The following is a 17792-nucleotide window of genomic DNA, read 5'->3' as shown; positions in this document are numbered from 1 at the left end:
CAACATCACCAACATCACCACCACCACCATCATCACCACCATCACCACCACCATCACCATCACCACCATCACCATCACCATCAACATCATCACTAACACCATCAACATCACCACCATCACCATCACCACCATCACCATCACCACCATCACCACCACCACCAACATCACCACCACCACCAACATCACCAACATCACCACCACCACCATCACCACCACCACCATCACCACCACCACCATCACCACCACCACCATCACCACCACCACCATCACCACCACCACCAACATCACCAACATCACCACCACCACCATCATCACCACCATCACCGTCACCACCATCACCACCAACATCATCACTAACACCAACACCATCATCACCACCACCAATACCATCACCATCATCACCACCACCACTACCACCATCACCACCACCAATACCATCACCACCACCACCATCACCATCATCACCACCACCATCACCACCACCACCTTCACCACCACCACCACCATCACAACCACCACCATCACCACCACCACCATCACTATCACCACCACTACCACCATCACCACCACCAACACCACCACCATATAGTAGCCTACTGATAGCAGTGTATGCTGCCTATTACAGTGTGGTCCCGAGTGCCAAACCCTAAAGAAAACTGACTCACCTCAGGAGCCATCAGCGTTCAGTTCCCAGCTAGGGCTAGAGGTTTTCTAAAGTAGCTGTGCCATTTTACAATCCCAGCAGCAAGGGATGTTCCAAATTGTCTGCATGCTCACCAACACTTGGTATTGATTTTCTTTCTTTTCTTTTTTCTTTTCTTTTTTTTTTTTTTGGAGGCAGGGTCTCCTGTAGCTCAGGTGGGCTTTGAACCCTCTGTGTAGCCAAGGACAACTATCAGTCCTGACCTTCCTGCTTCTGCCTTCTGAGTGCAGAGGTAATGAGTGTGCACTACCACCGGGTTCAAGTTGTGTTGGTGATTAACACATGGCTTTGTGAGTTCTGGGCAGGCACCCTGCTAACTGAGCTACATTCCCAGCACACACACCACACACACACACACACACACACAGACACCACACACACACACACACACTCATACTCACTCTCTCTCTCATGCATGTACACACACACACTCACACACAGCCACCCCCACAGCCCAGCCCACCCCACTTGCACCCCCTCGCACACCCTCACAGCCCTCCCCATCCAGGTGGACTTTCCTGGGGCTTGGGCTGCCCCGTATTGCTCCACTCGTCAGTCATGGGGACATGAGAAGAGGGCAGCTTGGTTTCCCATTTGTTTCAGGCCATGGGCCATTCATTACTACACTTGTTGAGAGCAATCCAGAGGACTTGTTTGCAAGTGTCTGGAAGTTTGTGTTGTGACTTAATTTCAATTGTATGTATTTGTCATTTTGATCAGCCGTTCATCTATGGTAGGCATTGGGTTGTGTTGTGACTTAATCTCCATTGTATGTATTTGTCATTTTGATCGGCCGTTCATCTATGGTAGGCATTGGGTTGTGTTGTGACTTAATCTCCATTGTATGTATTTGTCATTTTGATCGGCCGTTCATCTATGGTAGGCATTGGGTTGCTCCTGTAGTTCAGCCATTGTGAACAGTGCTAGCCAGACAACTGCCTCTTCGTGTGATTCACCTACTTTCAGCTAGTGCACTGAAATGCCTGAGGCTTGGTAACGTGATGAAGAAAAGAGGTTTGTTTTGGCTCACTGTTGTGGTCCAAGGTTCAAGGCTTAAATCTGGTGATGCCTTTCTTACTGGCAGAACACCACGTCAGTACAGGGCATCACATGACAAGAGACAGGGACCGGGATCGTGTCTCCTCCTCCCTCTCAGAATCCATCTACCAGTAGCCAACCATAAGGGCTCAGCCTGTGACCTACACTAAGCCCTACCCCAGCATCACTGTTGGATTAAATTTCTACTTTCTCAGTACTTTATAGTGGGGATTGAATTTCAACATGCAAACCCCAGGAGTCACTAAACCAGACCCAGACGGTGGCAACTGCTTTAGTTTTAAGGATTCATGCCCAGAAGGGGAATTACTGATAATTCCATTTTTTAATTTTATTTATTTTGAGTCAGGGTCTTGCTGTGTAGCCCAACTTGACCTCAAGCTCAGAGTGATCCTCCTGCCTCAGCCTCTTGAGTACATATGTGCCCTAGTATGCGTGTGGAGGTCAGAGGACAACTTTTGAGAGTTAGTTCTCTCCTTTCGCCATGTGAAGGGCTCAGGAGTCAAATACAAATGGTCAGATATGAAGGCAAACACTTTTACCAGGGCATCCTGCTGCCGCCTCCCCCTGCCTTGTTCCCTGTGTTTGGATATCATAGCTTACCTAACCCAAGAGCACAAAGTTTAAGTGTTTTATACTTTTAATTATTTAAAATTTTTAATTTTATTATTTTTAATTTTATTTTTGTTTATGTGTGACTGTGTGTGGGTGTGAAAATGAGCGCAGTGCCCATGGAGACCAGAAGGGGGTGCTGGATCCCCTGGAACTAGAGTTACATCATCTGGTGTGGGCACTAGGGTTAACAACAGGTCTTTGGAAGTAGCAAATGCGTGTAACTGCTGAGTCATCTGCCCAGGTCTTCATAATTTACATCTTTTTTTTTGGAGCTGGGGACACATCATTTTTTTTTTTAATTTTTTATTTTGTGAGACAGGGTCTAACTATGTAGCCCTCGATAGCCTGGATTTACATCAGGCTGGCCTTGAACTCAAAGATAACCACCTGCCTCTGCCTCTCAAGTGCTGAGAGTAAAGGTGTACAGCACTGCACAGCATAATTGAACGAAGTGTGGTGCCACACCTGCCAGCCCTTTGGCTTCCTGTAGCTTTGTGTCTGTGAGTATGTGGAGTGGTGGGCTTTTCAAGCAAGTGCTCCGTCACTGACCTTTCCATAGCTCTCTTTGGGATTTTAATTAATTAGCTAATTAATTGATCGACTGATTGATGTTCTTTGAGACAGGGTTTCTCTCTGTGTCCTTGACTGGTTTTATACTTGTTGGTCTCCCTCAGCTGCTTGAACAGCTGAGATTATAGGCCAGCACCGCCAGGCCCTGCTACAGGAGATTGATTATTTTCTTAGTTTTTTTTTTTTTTTTCCTTTTTTGAGACAGGTCTCACTATGTGGCTGTCCTGGAGCTGTCAATGTAGACCAGGCTTGCCTTGAGCTCACGAAGAACTGCCTGCTTCTGCTTTCCAAGTGCTGGGATTATGTGTGTGTGCACTGTCATGCCTGCATCTTGGTGTCATGTTTGTGCTCATGTTTCATTGTGTATACACGGTTGATGAATTAATTTAGTTGTTACTGTTTGCATTTTGTTTGTTTGGTGTGGGAGATTCGGCCCCAGGTGTGCTGGGCATGCGCTCTCACACTGAGCTCTCTGTCTCCAGCTCTACTTGGTCTTCTGTATCCTGTTTAGGGGGGAGAAATACTTGGGAGCTAGTATTGTCTGTTGCTTTTAATTTTATTTTTATATGCGTGTGTGATTTGCCTGTATGTATCTGTGTGTCAGTGTGTGTGTCTGGCGCCCAAGAAAGCCAGAAGAGGGTATTGAGTCCCCTGAGGCTGGATTTACACATAGTTACGAGCTGTCATATGGGAGCTTGAACCTGGGTCCTGTGGAAGAGCAGACGATGCTTTTATTGTTAGAAGATTTATTTTAAATTTGTTTTATGTCTGGAAGAGCATCGGGTACTCTCAGCGGCTAAGCCACCTCTCCACCCAGCAGTGTTTATCTTTGTAAATGTTTGAGAGAATTCATTAGTGAGGCTGTCTGGGCTTGGGCTTTTCTCTGTAGTAGTTTAATTTTTTTTTTAATTACTAATTCGATGTTAGTATGGACTTTTATAGTATTGGGGCTTTTCAGTAGTGGTTGGCCCTTCAGTAAGACAGTTCATGTTGAGGTTGGGGTTTAACTCAGTGGTAGAGCACTTGGTGCGCATGGCCCTGGGTTCGGTCCCCAGCTCCCGGGGGGAGGGAGGGAGAAAGGACATTCCAATGCTTCTGTTTGTAGGTGTGTGTATTCATGTGTATGTTGTGGTGTGCATGTGGAACCCTGATATCAACCCCTGGTGTTGCTCCCAAAAGACATCCACCTTGCTTTCTGAGGTCGTCTTTTACTGGCCTGGAGCTCACCTGCTAGACTAGGCTGCTGGCCAGCCTATCCCTGGCTCTGTAGAGCTGTGTTTACAGGCATATGTCACCACGCCTCAGCTTTTTTTATTTTGGAACGTAGATTCTAGGGATTGAACTTAGGTCCATCATATATCTGCAAGCTAGTCACTTCACTGATGGATCTGTCTCCCCAACATTAAAAGTTTCCAAAAGAGCACAAACTGTGGAAATAGGTGAATAGGAAATAGGTGAACCTAGGTTCTGCCGAGATACAGTGTCCCTTCCTGCAGACTTCAGGAGAGGCCAAACTCAGTGTTGGAAAAGGCGTGCAGAGAACTTAGGGCCTAGCACCAGCCTCTGACCAACTTTAACAATGACCAGCTTCTTTTTTTCTCTGCCTTTTGGCCACAGGGCTCGGTGCCATTTCTGGTCAGTGCCACCTCTGGTACCACCGTGCTAGGGGCCTTTGACCCCCTGGATGCAATTGCCGATGTTTGCCAGCGTCACGGGCTGTGGTTACACGTGGATGTGAGTGAGACTTGGGTCAAGGGGGTAGGGTGGGCTACACTGAGGCCAAGACCCACGCTGTTCCTCCTGCTCCACAGGCCGCCTGGGGTGGGAGCGTCCTGCTGTCCCGGACACACAGGCATCTCCTGGATGGGATCCAGAGGTGCATAAAGCCTCCTTCCCAAATCCCTCCCTTCAAATCCTTGGTTCTCACGATAGCCATGAACTAGGGGGTCTGGGGAGGGTGGGAACTGGAGAGATGACTGACTTCGGATTAGAGGGAGGGTAGGTACGGGAATTCGTCCTGGCTGCAGGGGAAGGGTAGCCCCTTACCTTTACTTTTTGTTGGGGGAGCCACTGACCCAGCTTTGCCTTGTCTTACGCAGGGCTGACTCCGTGGCCTGGAACCCTCACAAGCTTCTCGCCGCGGGGCTGCAGTGCTCTGCTCTTCTTCTCCGGGACACCTCGGTAGGTCCTTTCTCTAGACCCTAGCTTGTCTTCTCACCACAGAGATCTCTCTGACCATCCTAACCCTGTGTTGAGCTCCATGTGCCCAGCGGATTGTTTTCATGGGACAGAAAGCATTTCTCTTGTACTTACGGTCGGAGGGATCCTGGGCAGGACTTGGAAAGAGCTTTGGTGTTGGTGGCGGCCCAGAGAGAGGTCTGGGTTGGCTGGCCGCTGTCTCAGGCTGCCTAACTCCAGGGAGAAGAAAGGTGGCTAAGTTGTGGCCCAGTAGCACCCCAGACGGCCTGCTGACAGCTCCCTCCCCACAGAACCTGCTCAAGCGCTGCCACGGGTCCCAGGCCAGCTACCTCTTCCAGCAAGACAAGTTCTACAACGTGGCTCTGGACACCGGAGACAAGGTGGTGCAGTGTGGCCGCCGCGTGGACTGTCTGAAGCTGTGGCTCATGTGGAAGGCGCAGGGTGGGCAAGGGCTGGAGTGGCGCATCGACCAGGCCTTTGCTCTCACTCGGTAGGCATGGAGGACCCACATTGCGTTCTCTTCCGCTCTCCACGGACTTCCTGGGGCCTCTGTCGGTCTCCCCTGTCTCCTTGCCTCTGCCTTCCCTCCATGTGTTTCTTACCCTTTCCCCCAGGTACTTGGTGGAGGAGATAAAAAAGCGGGAAGGATTTGAGTTGGTCATGGAGGTAGGACTCCTGGCTCCTTTGAATGCCTCTCCCACCGCCCACCTTGCTCTATATGTGAAGCCTCATAAAGGACCAGGAGCAAAGACAGGGAAACAACCCCTCCCTTCCCCAACTTATGCCTCCCTCATCCCTCCCCTCAGCCCGAGTTCGTCAACGTGTGCTTCTGGTTTGTGCCTCCCAGCCTGCGGGGGAAGAAGGAGAGCCCAGATTACAGCCAGAGGCTGTCTCAGGTAGTCTAGTCTTTGCCCTTTGGTAACCCACTTCCAGGAGCTAAGCAGCAGGTATGTTTCCGCCCTCTGCTGGCTGTGCCTCGTATTGCATATGCCTGCCTCTCGAGATGGCGGGCGCAGGAGAACAAGCACCTCCTTACTCTCACTTTTCATGGGGTACAGGTAGGGAGAAAAATATTTTTCTGGAAAGTAAGGAGACAGAGGGGGTTACCAGAAGAAGTCACCAGCATGCACCACACAGATGTCTGTGCTGGAACTAAGGCCAAAACGAGACCAGGAATAGCTGATCGTCCCAGGTGTGCTTTCAGAGGCAGGGATGTGTTATGTCCTTATTCCTAAGAATGGGTTAGTGCTGGCTGCCTCAGTAACCTGAAGGAACAGCAGTGCCCTGCCCTCCGGGGCTGGTACTGCACAAGAGGTGTTCCCTGTGTACATTGTGTTCAAGGCGGCTTGGTGAGTTACCTCTAGATCACATGGTGCAGGTCAGAAACATGTCAGGAACTAAGAAGGTATTGGGGATGAAGGCTTGGGACTGAGGAGGAGCAGTGTTGAAAATCAGAGACGAGTCTGGTTCAGTGTTCCCAGCTCCTGGAGAGAGGAGAGGGTGGAAGAAAGCAGGTTTTACATGGAGAAGGCCACTCAGGCTGCATGTGGTGGGAAAGGTGGTGTGAGCAGAGAGTGTGCCACAGAGGTGGCAGGGTGTGGGGATGGCAGCTTCTGGAGCCAGGTGGCCCAGGGAGCTGGGCAGCTGCTTCAGCTCCCTGCTGCTCCCCACAGGTGGCCCCTGTGCTCAAGGAGCGCATGGTGAAGAAGGGAACCATGATGATCGGCTACCAGCCCCATGGGACCCGGGCCAACTTCTTCCGAATGGTGGTGGCCAACCCCATACTGGTCCAGGCCGATATAGACTTCCTTCTGGGCGAGCTGGAGCGTCTGGGCCAGGACCTGTGAGCTGCTTCCTCTCTCTGCCCCACCCAAGCTCTGCATAAGCTCCTGGGTTCCCAAAAGCGACCTTTCTAGGAAACAGTGGCCTTGACTGTGTGAGCCCCCACACACTAACTCTCCTAGCTAAGTATTGGCTGCCAGGACGGTGTCTAAGCACACTACAGTCTGTTCTTACGAAATGTGCTTCTTTTAAGTCGGTCATAGTGGTACACACCGTTAATACCAGCACTGGGGAGGCAGAGGCAGACACAAGCAGATCTCTTGAGTTTGAGGCCAGCCTGGTCTACAGAGCTGGCCTACACAGAAAAAAAACCTGTCTCAAAAAAAAAAGAAAGGAAGGAAGAAAGAAAGGAAAAGAAAGAAATATTTTTCATTAAGATTATGTCTATAAAAAATTGTTATTAATATGAGAGATATGGTACGATGTATTAAGAAAGCTAGATATGGGGGTTGGGGATTTAGCTCAGTGGTAGAGCCCTTGCCTAGGAAGCGCAAGGCCCTGGGTTCGGTCCCCAGCTCCGAAAAAAAGAACCACAAAAAAAAAAAAAAAAAGAAAGCTAGATATGAGTTTATATATCATGGTATCTGAGTTAAACTAAAAAAAAAAAAAATACATAGGAAAAGGCGGTGAGTGGAACTGTGCCAAAGGTCAGCAGTTTTCCCTGGAAGAGGATAACAGGCTGTTCCTAAGTCAGCCTCTCAGACCTTCCCTGCTTCCCCACTTTATTATGTAACCACATCACCTACTTCTGAGATACAACAATAAAGCTTTGTCACTATATTCTGGTATGTTTTAAAGTTTTATTTGTAACTCAACAATGGAGAACTTGAAGCAAGCAGGCAGACAGGAAGCGCATTAAAGAGGCAATCATGAGAGAGAGACATCGTCTCCACTCGGAACCTTAGTGGGAGAGGAACAACGCAGGGTGAAGGCAGTCACACCTAATAGCACCTTGGGATACCAGAAACAAAGCAGTCAGGCACGGCACCTTGAATCCCAGCACTGAGAGACAGAGACAGAGGCAGATAAACCTCTGTGAGTTCCAGGCCAGCCTCGTCTACATAGTGCGTTCCAGCCAGCCAGAGCTACATGGTGAGACCTGGTGGAAAGGAGAAAGGAAAGGAGACAGGCCCAGGATTTATCTGGAGAGAAGAGCCCCATCTTCTTACCTCCCTCGTGTTTTGAAGCTATCTCACTCTGCAGCTGAAGCTTAACGCACCGTGTAGCCAAGGCTAGCCTCACACTATCAGCTATTCTCCTGCCTCAGTATGCTGTGATTGGAGGCGTGAGCCACCATATCCGTGCGTGTGTGTGTGTGTGTTTTGAACTAGCTACATAGCACTTCTGGCCCTCCTGTCTTCACCTCTCCTGAGATTTCAGGTTTATTGTTTTGTGTTTTCTTGAGGCAAGGTCTCACGTAACCTATGCTGGCCTCGAACTCCTGATCCTCCTGACAGCATTACAGATGAATGCGGCTATGCCCAGCCCTGCAAATCCCATTCCTTAACAAATTCTCCACAAGGGGTTGGGGATTTAGCTCAGTGGTAGAGCACTTGCCTAGCAAGCACAAGGCCCTGGGTTTGGTCCCCAGCTCCGAAAAAAAAAAAAAAAAGAAAAAAAATTCTCCACAAAAAACAAAATAGGACTAGGGATGTAGCCCACCTGGTGGAGTGTTTGTGTAGTGTTCGTCCTCACTACCTTAGTTTTGAGCTCCAGGACTGCACCACAGTCTGGGTGTGTGCTGGCATACACCTGTAATTCCAGAACTCTGGACCGTTTCAGGGTCCGCCTAGATACATGAGGACCCTGTCTTGAGAAACAACTTGTGTAATTCAGCCTCCAGTGGTGCTGCTGGGATTGCCAGTGTTTTGCACAAAGCACTTAAGGGCTGAGGTGTGCTTCTGTGATAAAGTGCTTGCCTTTACCACTGCTCAGGAGGCCAGCTGAGGCTTCTGCTGTGCTTCCCGGCCCAGATCCGTGCTCCACCTGAGGACCTGCAGCATCCCGAAAACACCAGGCTGTTGAGCTCTCCAGTGCAGCCTCCCGGTAGCGGCTCCTGCCACTCCTGCAGGTGAAGTTCACAGCTCTGTCCTCAGATGATCCCATTCTCAGCTTCCAGGGCGTGCTGCATTCTCCTGTGCGTCTCTCAGCCACGGAATGCCTCAGAGTGACAGAGACTGTGGCAGAGCCTCCTCGGCCTCTGAGCTGAGATAGCGCATGGTGACAGATTGCTCTAGACCAAAAATTTCCATGTGGTATAGGAATTTAGCCTGATGGCCCAATTTTGACAGTATTCCTAGAGTACATTTTAACCATACCCTCTACCGCCAACATAAGTAGATCTCACATTAAGTTACTTTGTTTATTTAATTTAAAAGATTTTTAGACAGGGTCTCACTTTGTACAGCCCTGGCCATCCTATAACTCACTTTGTAGACCAGGCTGGCCTCGAACTCACAGTCATGTACCTGCCTGTGCCTCACGAGTGCTAGGACTAAAGCCTACACCACTACACCCGTACACATAGTTCTTTATAGCCTGTTTTCAGCCTTTTCTTACAATACATACTGAATAGTCTGCTCCTGGGGCTGTTGGGATGGCTCCCCAGGTAAAGGTGGTTCTTGCCAAGAGAAATAAGCCGAGCTGGAATCTCAGAGCCAACACAGTTGGAGGAGGGAACTGATTCCTGGTGGTTGTTCACTGACTTTACATGCATGCTGTGGCGTGAGTGTTCTTACATACAGAGACATACATATTGTAAATTACATGCATGCTGTGGCACAGCTGTTACACACACACACACACACACACACATGCATAGTAAATAATTTTAAAGATGTATGTATGTATGAATGCATGCGTGCATCTGTACATGAATGCACTTTTTTTTTTTGAAATCTAGTCATGACTCATGCCTTAGCACTCAGAAGGCAGAGACAAGGGGGTCTCTGAGTTCAAGGCCAGGCTGGTTTATATAGAGATCAGGTCCAGAATGGGTGCATGGTAAGATCCTGTCTCAAAAGAAAAAAAATCCACCTAGTTAATTGATAAAGGCTATTGAGATGGTTTCATTTTTAGTAACTGGTAGTTTTTGTTTGTTTAGTTTTAAGAAATTTGTTGGAGCTGGGTGTAATTGCGTGTACCTTTAAATTCCAGTACTCAAGAGGCAAAAGCAGGTGGAGCTCTATGAGTTCTTGGCCAGCCTACTCTACATAGCTAGCTAGCTCTAAGCCAGCCAAGCCCAAATAGTGAGAGCCTCTCAAAAATAAAACAAAATAAAAAATAAATTTGTCAGGCCAATAAGATGGCTCAGCTGCTGAAGGCACTTGCTGTCAAGCCTGATGACCTGAGTTTAATCAACAAGACCCACATGGTGAAAGGAGAGACCCCATTCCCACACTGTGACACCTATGTAAAATAAATAGATAACATTTAAAAACTTAATCCTTTCTACTTCAACTGGGCTGAGGGGCTTATTGACATAGACTTGTTTCTTTAGTCCTGTTAGGGTCTGTAGTATTGCGACTGTAGGGTCTGTAGTATCACTACTATAGGGTCTGTAGTATCGCTACTGTAGGGTCTGTAGTGTTGCTACTGTAGGATCTGTAGTATCACTACTGTAGGGTCTGTAGTATCACTACTGTAGGGTCTGCAGTATCACTACTGTAGGATCTGTAGTATCACTACTGTAGGGTCTGCAGTATCACTACTGTAGGATCTGTAGTATCACTACTGTAGGGTCTGTAGTATCACTACTGTAGGATCTATAGTATCTCTACTGTAGGGTCTATAGTTTCACTACTGTAGGATCTGTAGTATCTACTGTAGGGTCTGTAGTATCACTACTGTAGGGTCTGTAGTATCTACTGTAGAGTCTGTAGTATCACTACTGTAGGATCTATAGTATCTCTACTGTAGGGTCTATAGTTTCACTACTGTAGGATCTGTAGTATTGCTACTTTAGGATCTATAGTGTTGCTACCTTCATTTCTGATACTGATTATATTTTCTCTCTTTTTCCTATTCATTGTAGTTAGAGGTTTATTGTTGTGATAGTTAATTTTTTAAAAAACATTTATTTATTTTATATATGTGAGTATACTTCTGCCGTCTTCAGACACACCAGAAGAGGGCATCAGATCCCACTACAGATGATAGTGAACCACCATGTAGTTGCTGGGAGTTGAACTCAGGACCTCTGGAAGAGCAGTCAGTGCTCTTAACTGCTGAGTCATCTCTCCAGCCCAGGATAGTTAATTTTATGTGACAACCTGCTAAGGCTTAAGAGATGTCTAGATGGCTGGTAAAGTACTATTTCTGATGGTGTTTCTAAAAAGTTAGCATTTAAATCAGGAGACTGAATAAAGAATTTTGACTCTCAGGGCTGGACCCGGTTTCAAATCCCAGGACCCACAAATCAACTTACAACTATCTGTAACTCCAAGATCTTACACTTTCCATAGACATAACATGCAGACAAAGCACCAGTGCACATAAAGATCTTACACTCTCCATAGACATACATGCAAGATCTTACATTCTTCCATAGACACACATGCAGACAAAGCACCAGTGCACATAAAGATCTTACACTCTCCATAGACATACATGCAGACAAAGCACCAGCTCACATAAAGTTAAACAAAAATTTTTAAAAAAAGTAAAGAAAGAAAGAAATTGACCCTCTGATATGGGTGTATATCATCCAGTCCTCAGGGACACTTCCTGATCTTGGGCATCCTCATCTCCTGTTCTCTGCACTGGATCTCCTGTTCCTGGCCTTTGAGCTCAGGCCAGGAGTCACACCAAAGGTTCCATGCCCTTGAACTAGATTGAATTACACAGCTGGACTTCCTGGTCTTTTAGGTCACAGATAGCATAGTATGACGTGCTTTGCCTTCGTACTGTGAGTCAGTTCTCATAATGTTTCCTCTTACAGCTGTTCATTCATTCATATATATAAAATATATATATATTCATACACACACAAATATGTGTGTGTGTGTGTGTGTGTGTGTGTCTAACTGGTTGTGTCTTTTTCTCTCCAAGTCTGTGTTGCCTTAAGATTAGGAACAAGATAATACCTACTTCTTCCCCCCACCTCCCCACCCCCCACTGCTTAGCACAGAGCTCAAGGTTCTAGCCAGGGCAGTTAGGTAAGAAATGAAATAAAAGTCATTATATATTCGAAAGGGAAAAAAATCAAAACTATTTCTGTTTATGTATAACGTGTAGAAACTCCACCAAAATAACTTAGACATACTGGACTCTAGTAACCAGCACTTCTCTAGTGTATGTGGAGTTCTCGATTTCACACACACACACACACACACACACACACACACACACACACACACACACACATTGGGGGCATAGCACAGTGCTAGTGCGCCTGCCTAAAACAACTGGAAAGTTCTCAAGCTCACAGGGCACAGATGAGCGTGTGTAGAGTGGGCTATGGTGGGAAATGCTCGTAACCCTGGCATAGCGGGGCTCAGGCAGGAGATTGGAGTTTAAAGCTATCCCTGGCTTTATTAATTAGGAGCTGAGTCCAGTCTCAACTGTGTGAGGATCCCTGTATCGAACACTCCCGTCAATAAACAAAGATGAGTAATGGTTCTATTAACAATGATCTAAAATGAAACTATCATACATTTATAGGAATGTCAAAAAGGATAACAGGGAAATTAACAAGCGTGAAAAGTATGTGCTCAGTAAACCACAACAATGCACAAATGTTTTCTGAGACAGGGTTTCCCTTTGTAGCCCTGGCTGTCCTGAAACTCTCAGAACTCCATCCTGTAGACCAGGTTGGCCTCAAGCTCAGAGATCCACCTGTCTCTGCCTCCCAAGTGCTAGGATCAAGGGCGTGCACCACCACCCAGCTGTTTTGGTTTGGTTTGGTTTTGGAGACAGGGTTTGTCTATGTAACCTTGGCTATTGTGGAACTCATGCTGTAGACCAGGCTGGACTTGAATTCACAGAGATCTGCCTGCCTCTGCCTCCCCAGTGCTGGGATTAAAGGTGTGTGTCACCATCTCCAAGCTTGAAACAGGGTCTTATGGTAACCCAGTTTGACCTCAAATTTACAATTATTGTACCCAAAGATGACTTTCAATTCCTGGTTCTCCCAAGTGCTGGAATCACAGGTGTGTGCTACTTACTGTACCCAGCTTAGAACTCTTAAAACTCAATAATGACAACACAGCCTGATTTGGAAAACAAGGCTGATGTCTGAATAGTCATTTCTCCAGAGATGATGAACAGGGCCTTCTAAGCAAGCCTCAAGGTTCCCAACCTCCTTAGTCATCAGGAAAAGCAAATCAAGAGTATAGTGAGACAGTTAGGTCTGGTTTGCATCTGCAGTGCCAGCACTCACTCAGGAAACAGGCAGAAGAATCACCAGGGTTTAGGGCCAGCCTGAACTACCTGATAAGTTGTAGGTCAGCCACGGTCTGTCTCAGCAAGGCCTTGGGCTGTAGCTCTGATACACCACTTGTCAAGCATGTAGAAGACCCTAGGTTCAACCCCAGAGCCACAAAACAAAAAGAAACAAAACAGTTCAACAAGTAAAGGAAATATTTCCCTGGTGGACACAGCCTTGGGAGGCAGAGGCAGGTGGGTCTCTGTGAGTTCCAGGCTGACCTGGTTTACAGAACAAATTCAGGACAGCCAAGGCTACACAGAGAAACCCTGGATCAAAAAACAAAATAAAAAACAAACCAACCAGCCACACTCCGGATAGCAAATCACACTCAGGACACAGCTATCATAAAAGATACTAAGTTCTGCGAGAATGTAGAGAATTCAAAGCCACATGCTCTGCCCATGGGAATGTAAGTTGGTACAACCGCTTTGGAAAAGAGTCTGCAGTTCCTCAAAGGATTAAAGGTAAGGTCACATGACCCCATCAATACCCAGAGGTGTAAATGAGACACGAGGAGTTGTGGGTAGTGACACTGTGAGTAAACATGTAATTGATTGGCATGGGCATGGATGGCCTCAGCCCTGAGGGAATGGCAGAGCCTCCCCTGGTCCAAGTGCCAGCATTGACTGTCTGTAGAGAATGTCCACAGAGTTTTCTCCTCCAAGATGTTGCAGGCCAAAGACTTCCCTACAGAAACAGCTCCTATTGAGATTCTGCCTCCCTGTTCAGTGGTGTATAGTAATCCACTTCCTTGTTTGTCTGTGTGTAGTGAGCCTGTCTCTGTTCACCCATATGTAGTTGATACACTGGGCTCCCAGGGTGCTGCTGTGGCCTTTCTGTCAGAGAACCAGACCATCCACTCCTAACTCTGCGTCTGTGTGTCTGTGCATCCGTCCGTCCTTCATTCCTTCCCTGCCCCCAGTCGGGTCAAGTCCCTCGAGCTGTGCAGAGTTCGTCAACAAAGAACACATATTCCCACAAGACTGCACACAGTCAGTCACGGCACTCCTCCATCAGTAACGAGTCGAGAAGAGGAGGGCCTGGAGTGAAGACCCGGCAGTTAAGGGCACTTGTTGCTCCTGCAGAGCATCCAGATTCGGTGCCTAGCACCTAAATGGTTTCTCACAGCCACCTCTAACTCCAGTTCCAGGGCATGTGGTACTTCTTCTGAATGCTGCAGGCTCCAGACATGGCACACATACATACATGCAAGCAAAACCCATACACATAAAAATTAGAAAGAAAAAACCTCACAGGTTTCCCTATGCTCTAATCTAACTAAGGCGTCTTTTTGTTTGTTTGTAATTTTTTCATTTTGGAGACAGGATGAGCCTCAAACTCAACAGCTTCATAATTCTACATTCCAAGTGTTAGGATTCAAGACGTGCACCACCGTGCCTGGCTTGGAAGCGACTCCCCTCTTCCCAGATGACCCTAGCCTAGGTCCACTTGGCAAAAACCTACCCAGGACAATATATGATTCATTTTAAAGTATACTTTGGGTGTAGTATTTGTACGTGTTTAGGCCGGTGCATGCATGCCTGGTGTGTGCGGGCCAGGAGAGACACCTGGGTGTTCGCCCTGATTTCACCCCACCTTGCTTTTGTGAGCCAGTTACCTTCACTGAGCCTAGAGTTTGATTCAGCTAGACTGGCTGGCCAGTGAACTACAGGGGTCCACCTGTCTCCACTTCCCAGACCAGAGGTTACAGAAGTGGGCTGCCACACCCCGCATTTATGTGGGCACCAAGGTTCCAAACACAGGTCCTCATGCTTCCGTGGCAAGCATTTTATAAACTGATCCTCTGCCCCAGCCCCATGATCTGTCACAGAGGCTCAGACCCCAAGCTTCCCACCTGGAGACCATCCAGCAGTTGTTTGTTAAGTTAAACATACTAAGGACCAGCTCTTGGGAAATCCGACCGAGAACCCCAGTCCTCTGAGGTCCACACTAACTGCCCACTACAGATGAAAATGTCGGTAAGATGTGGTGCACACGAGCGATCTGCACCAGTGTTGGCAGACAGGAGATGAGTATCTCAGCAGCATTGCTTGTCCAGTGTAAAAGCAGCGACGTGTGAAATACGACAAAATCACCGAGAGTGCACTGGATGGATACCAGACTGCGAGGCCAGACAACAGTTTCCTGGTTTGCCCCTCTTCTCCTTTTGCTTGAGTCTGGGAATTAAACTCAGGTGATCAGGATGGCGTGACAGGTGATTTTATCTGCTAAGCCATCATGCTGGTCCTAGCCTACTTTGCATATATTTAAAAGGTATAGGAAGGACCAACATTTTTCAATACTTTTCATTCAAGACTTTGACGTTTTCAAGATTTTTTCATTTTCCTAGTCACTCTTCTCTTGTGTGATAAAACGCTATGACCAAGGCAACTTATAAAAGAGTTTAATTTGGGGGTTGGGGATTTAGCTCAGTGGTAGAGCGCTCGTCTAGCAAGTGCAAGGCCCTGGGTTCGGTCCCCAGCTCCGAAAAAAAGAAAAAAGAAAAAAAAAGAGTTTAATTTGCAGCTCATGGTTTCAGGGGGCAGTAAAAGCCATGACCGTGGTGGGGAGTGTGGAGGCAATCAGGTAGGCACGGTACTAGAGCAGTAGCTGAGAGCTCACGTGATCCACAACCAAGAGGCAGGGAGAGAAGACCAACCGGAATGACATAGGCTTTTGAAGCCTCAAAGCACATCCCCAAATAACACCTCCAACAAGTCCACACCCCCTAATTCTTCCCAAACAGTTCCACCCAGCCACCCGCTGGGGACAAATGTGAGCCTATGAGGGCCATTCTCAATCAGACCACCACATTCCTTCCATTTCTGCATTAGCATTGCTAGGGTTGAGGTAAACACCACGATCAAAACAAATTGGGGAAGAAAAGGTTTATTTTGTCACTGAAGGGAGGTAGGAGTCGCGTACTGGCTTGTTCCACATGGCTTGTTCATCCTGCTTTGTTATAGAACCCAGGACCACAAGCTCAGGCTGGCACTTCCCAGAGTGAGCTTGGCCTTCCCATATCAATCACTAGTTAAGAGAATACCCTGTAGATTTCCTACAGACAGATCGTATGGAAGGGTTTTCTCAGTCGAGGTTCCTTCCTCTCAGATGGTTCATAAAGCTATACGCTAGTCGTGTATCAGAGTAGGTCTGTTGTGGACTGCCCTGTTGCTGTTTGCATTTTGATGTTAATTCTGCTTCCTCAAGAGGGGCTCCAGGAGTGGATCATGTACTCACATGTGATTTCATGTGAACCTTCTCCCCATTTTAACTGGTCAAGTAAAGGTTAGAGCCTGTGATTGGGCAGTGGAAGGGAAAGGTGGGGCTGGAGGTTTTAGAGGGAGGGAAGAGAGGAAGGAGGAGAGGCAGACGAGGAGACAGAGGAAGAGGAGGAGGAAGAAGGAGTAGAACCACATGGCCTGGAGGAGCTGCAAGTAGCAAGGAATCTCATAGCTGGGAAGAGAGCAGTGCAGTGGCAGGTCTGCCCGGTCTAGGCGTGCAGCTTATAAACACAACTGGGTTGTGTAGTCATTGCATGGGCTCACTGGGGTTGGAGATTTACTGCAACAGTTCTCTATAATGGGAAAGGCAATAAGAGATCGACTGCAGCCAGCATCTCATGCTAAATTAGGGCCTTTTGTAGACTCAGAACCACACAATGTTGAATGGCAATGAGCATCCAAGTAGACAGATCACAGGGTAACTCCAGAAATGTGGTGATGATGGGGAAGAGGGTCTGGAGAGAAGGATGTAAGAGATGGAGGATTAGGGTGTGTGTGTGCGTGTGTGTCTGTGTCTGTGTGTCTGTGTGTGTGTATGTCTGTGTGTGTGCATGCGTGTGCATGTGTATGTATGTGTGTCTGTCTTTCTCTGTGTGTCTGTCTCTGTGTGTCTGTCTGTCTCTGTGTGTCTGTCTGTGTCTTGTCTCTCTGTGTATGTCTCTCTCTCTCTGTATGTCTGTGTGTCTTTCTCTGTGTGTCTGTCTGTCTCTGTGTGTCTGTCTTGTCTCTGTGTGTCTGTCTATCTGGTCTCTCTGTGTATGTCTCTGTCTCTGTCTCTGTCTCTGTCTCTCTCTCTCTCTCTCTCTCTCTCTCTCTCTGTGTGTGTGTGTGTGTGTGTGTGTGTGTGTGTGTGTGTGTGTGTGTGTGTTCCATGCACCCAGTTCTATAGTCTATAAGCCTCAGGACCAGAAACAAACAGAAGGACCTAACATGAAACCAGGAGGCAATGCAGGCCTGACGTTGAAGTAATATCTTTATCAAACACAAAAAGAAATGAAAAGCAACCCAGGGGTGACAGGATTGCTCCGGTCTGAGGAGCATTTGCTGCCGAGCCTGACAACCTGAGTTTAATCCCTGAGGTACACTTGGCAGAAAG

The 17792-nt window shown here is 47.5% G+C and overlaps 1 protein-coding gene across 15 annotated transcripts in view; it reads left to right on the top strand.

The window, feature by feature from the left end:
- Csad (cysteine sulfinic acid decarboxylase) overlaps positions 1-7765 on the top strand; it is a 28907-nt gene extending 21142 nt beyond the window's left edge. For 8 of the 15 annotated variants that reach the window (XM_087558873.1, XM_087558874.1, XM_087558879.1 and 5 more), the window contains 7 exon segments: positions 4562-4678; positions 4756-4820; positions 5044-5125; positions 5434-5633; positions 5758-5809; positions 5950-6039; positions 6817-7765. In XM_087558873.1, the coding sequence (XP_087414999.1) occupies positions 4562-4678; positions 4756-4820; positions 5044-5125; positions 5434-5633; positions 5758-5809; positions 5950-6039; positions 6817-6990 (780 nt within the window). In that variant the 3' untranslated portion in view covers positions 6991-7765. 15 annotated transcript variants of the gene reach the window in all.
- The last annotated feature ends 10027 nt before the right edge of the window (positions 7766-17792 follow it).

Source organism: Rattus norvegicus, chromosome 7 (assembly GCF_021556685.1).
Source record: "Rattus norvegicus strain SHRSP/BbbUtx chromosome 7, alternate assembly SHRSP_T2T, whole genome shotgun sequence".
Lineage (NCBI taxonomy): Eukaryota > Metazoa > Chordata > Mammalia > Rodentia > Muridae > Rattus > Rattus norvegicus.
Note: the sequence above shows the minus strand (reverse complement) of the source record. Positions and strands in the feature narration are given on the sequence as shown.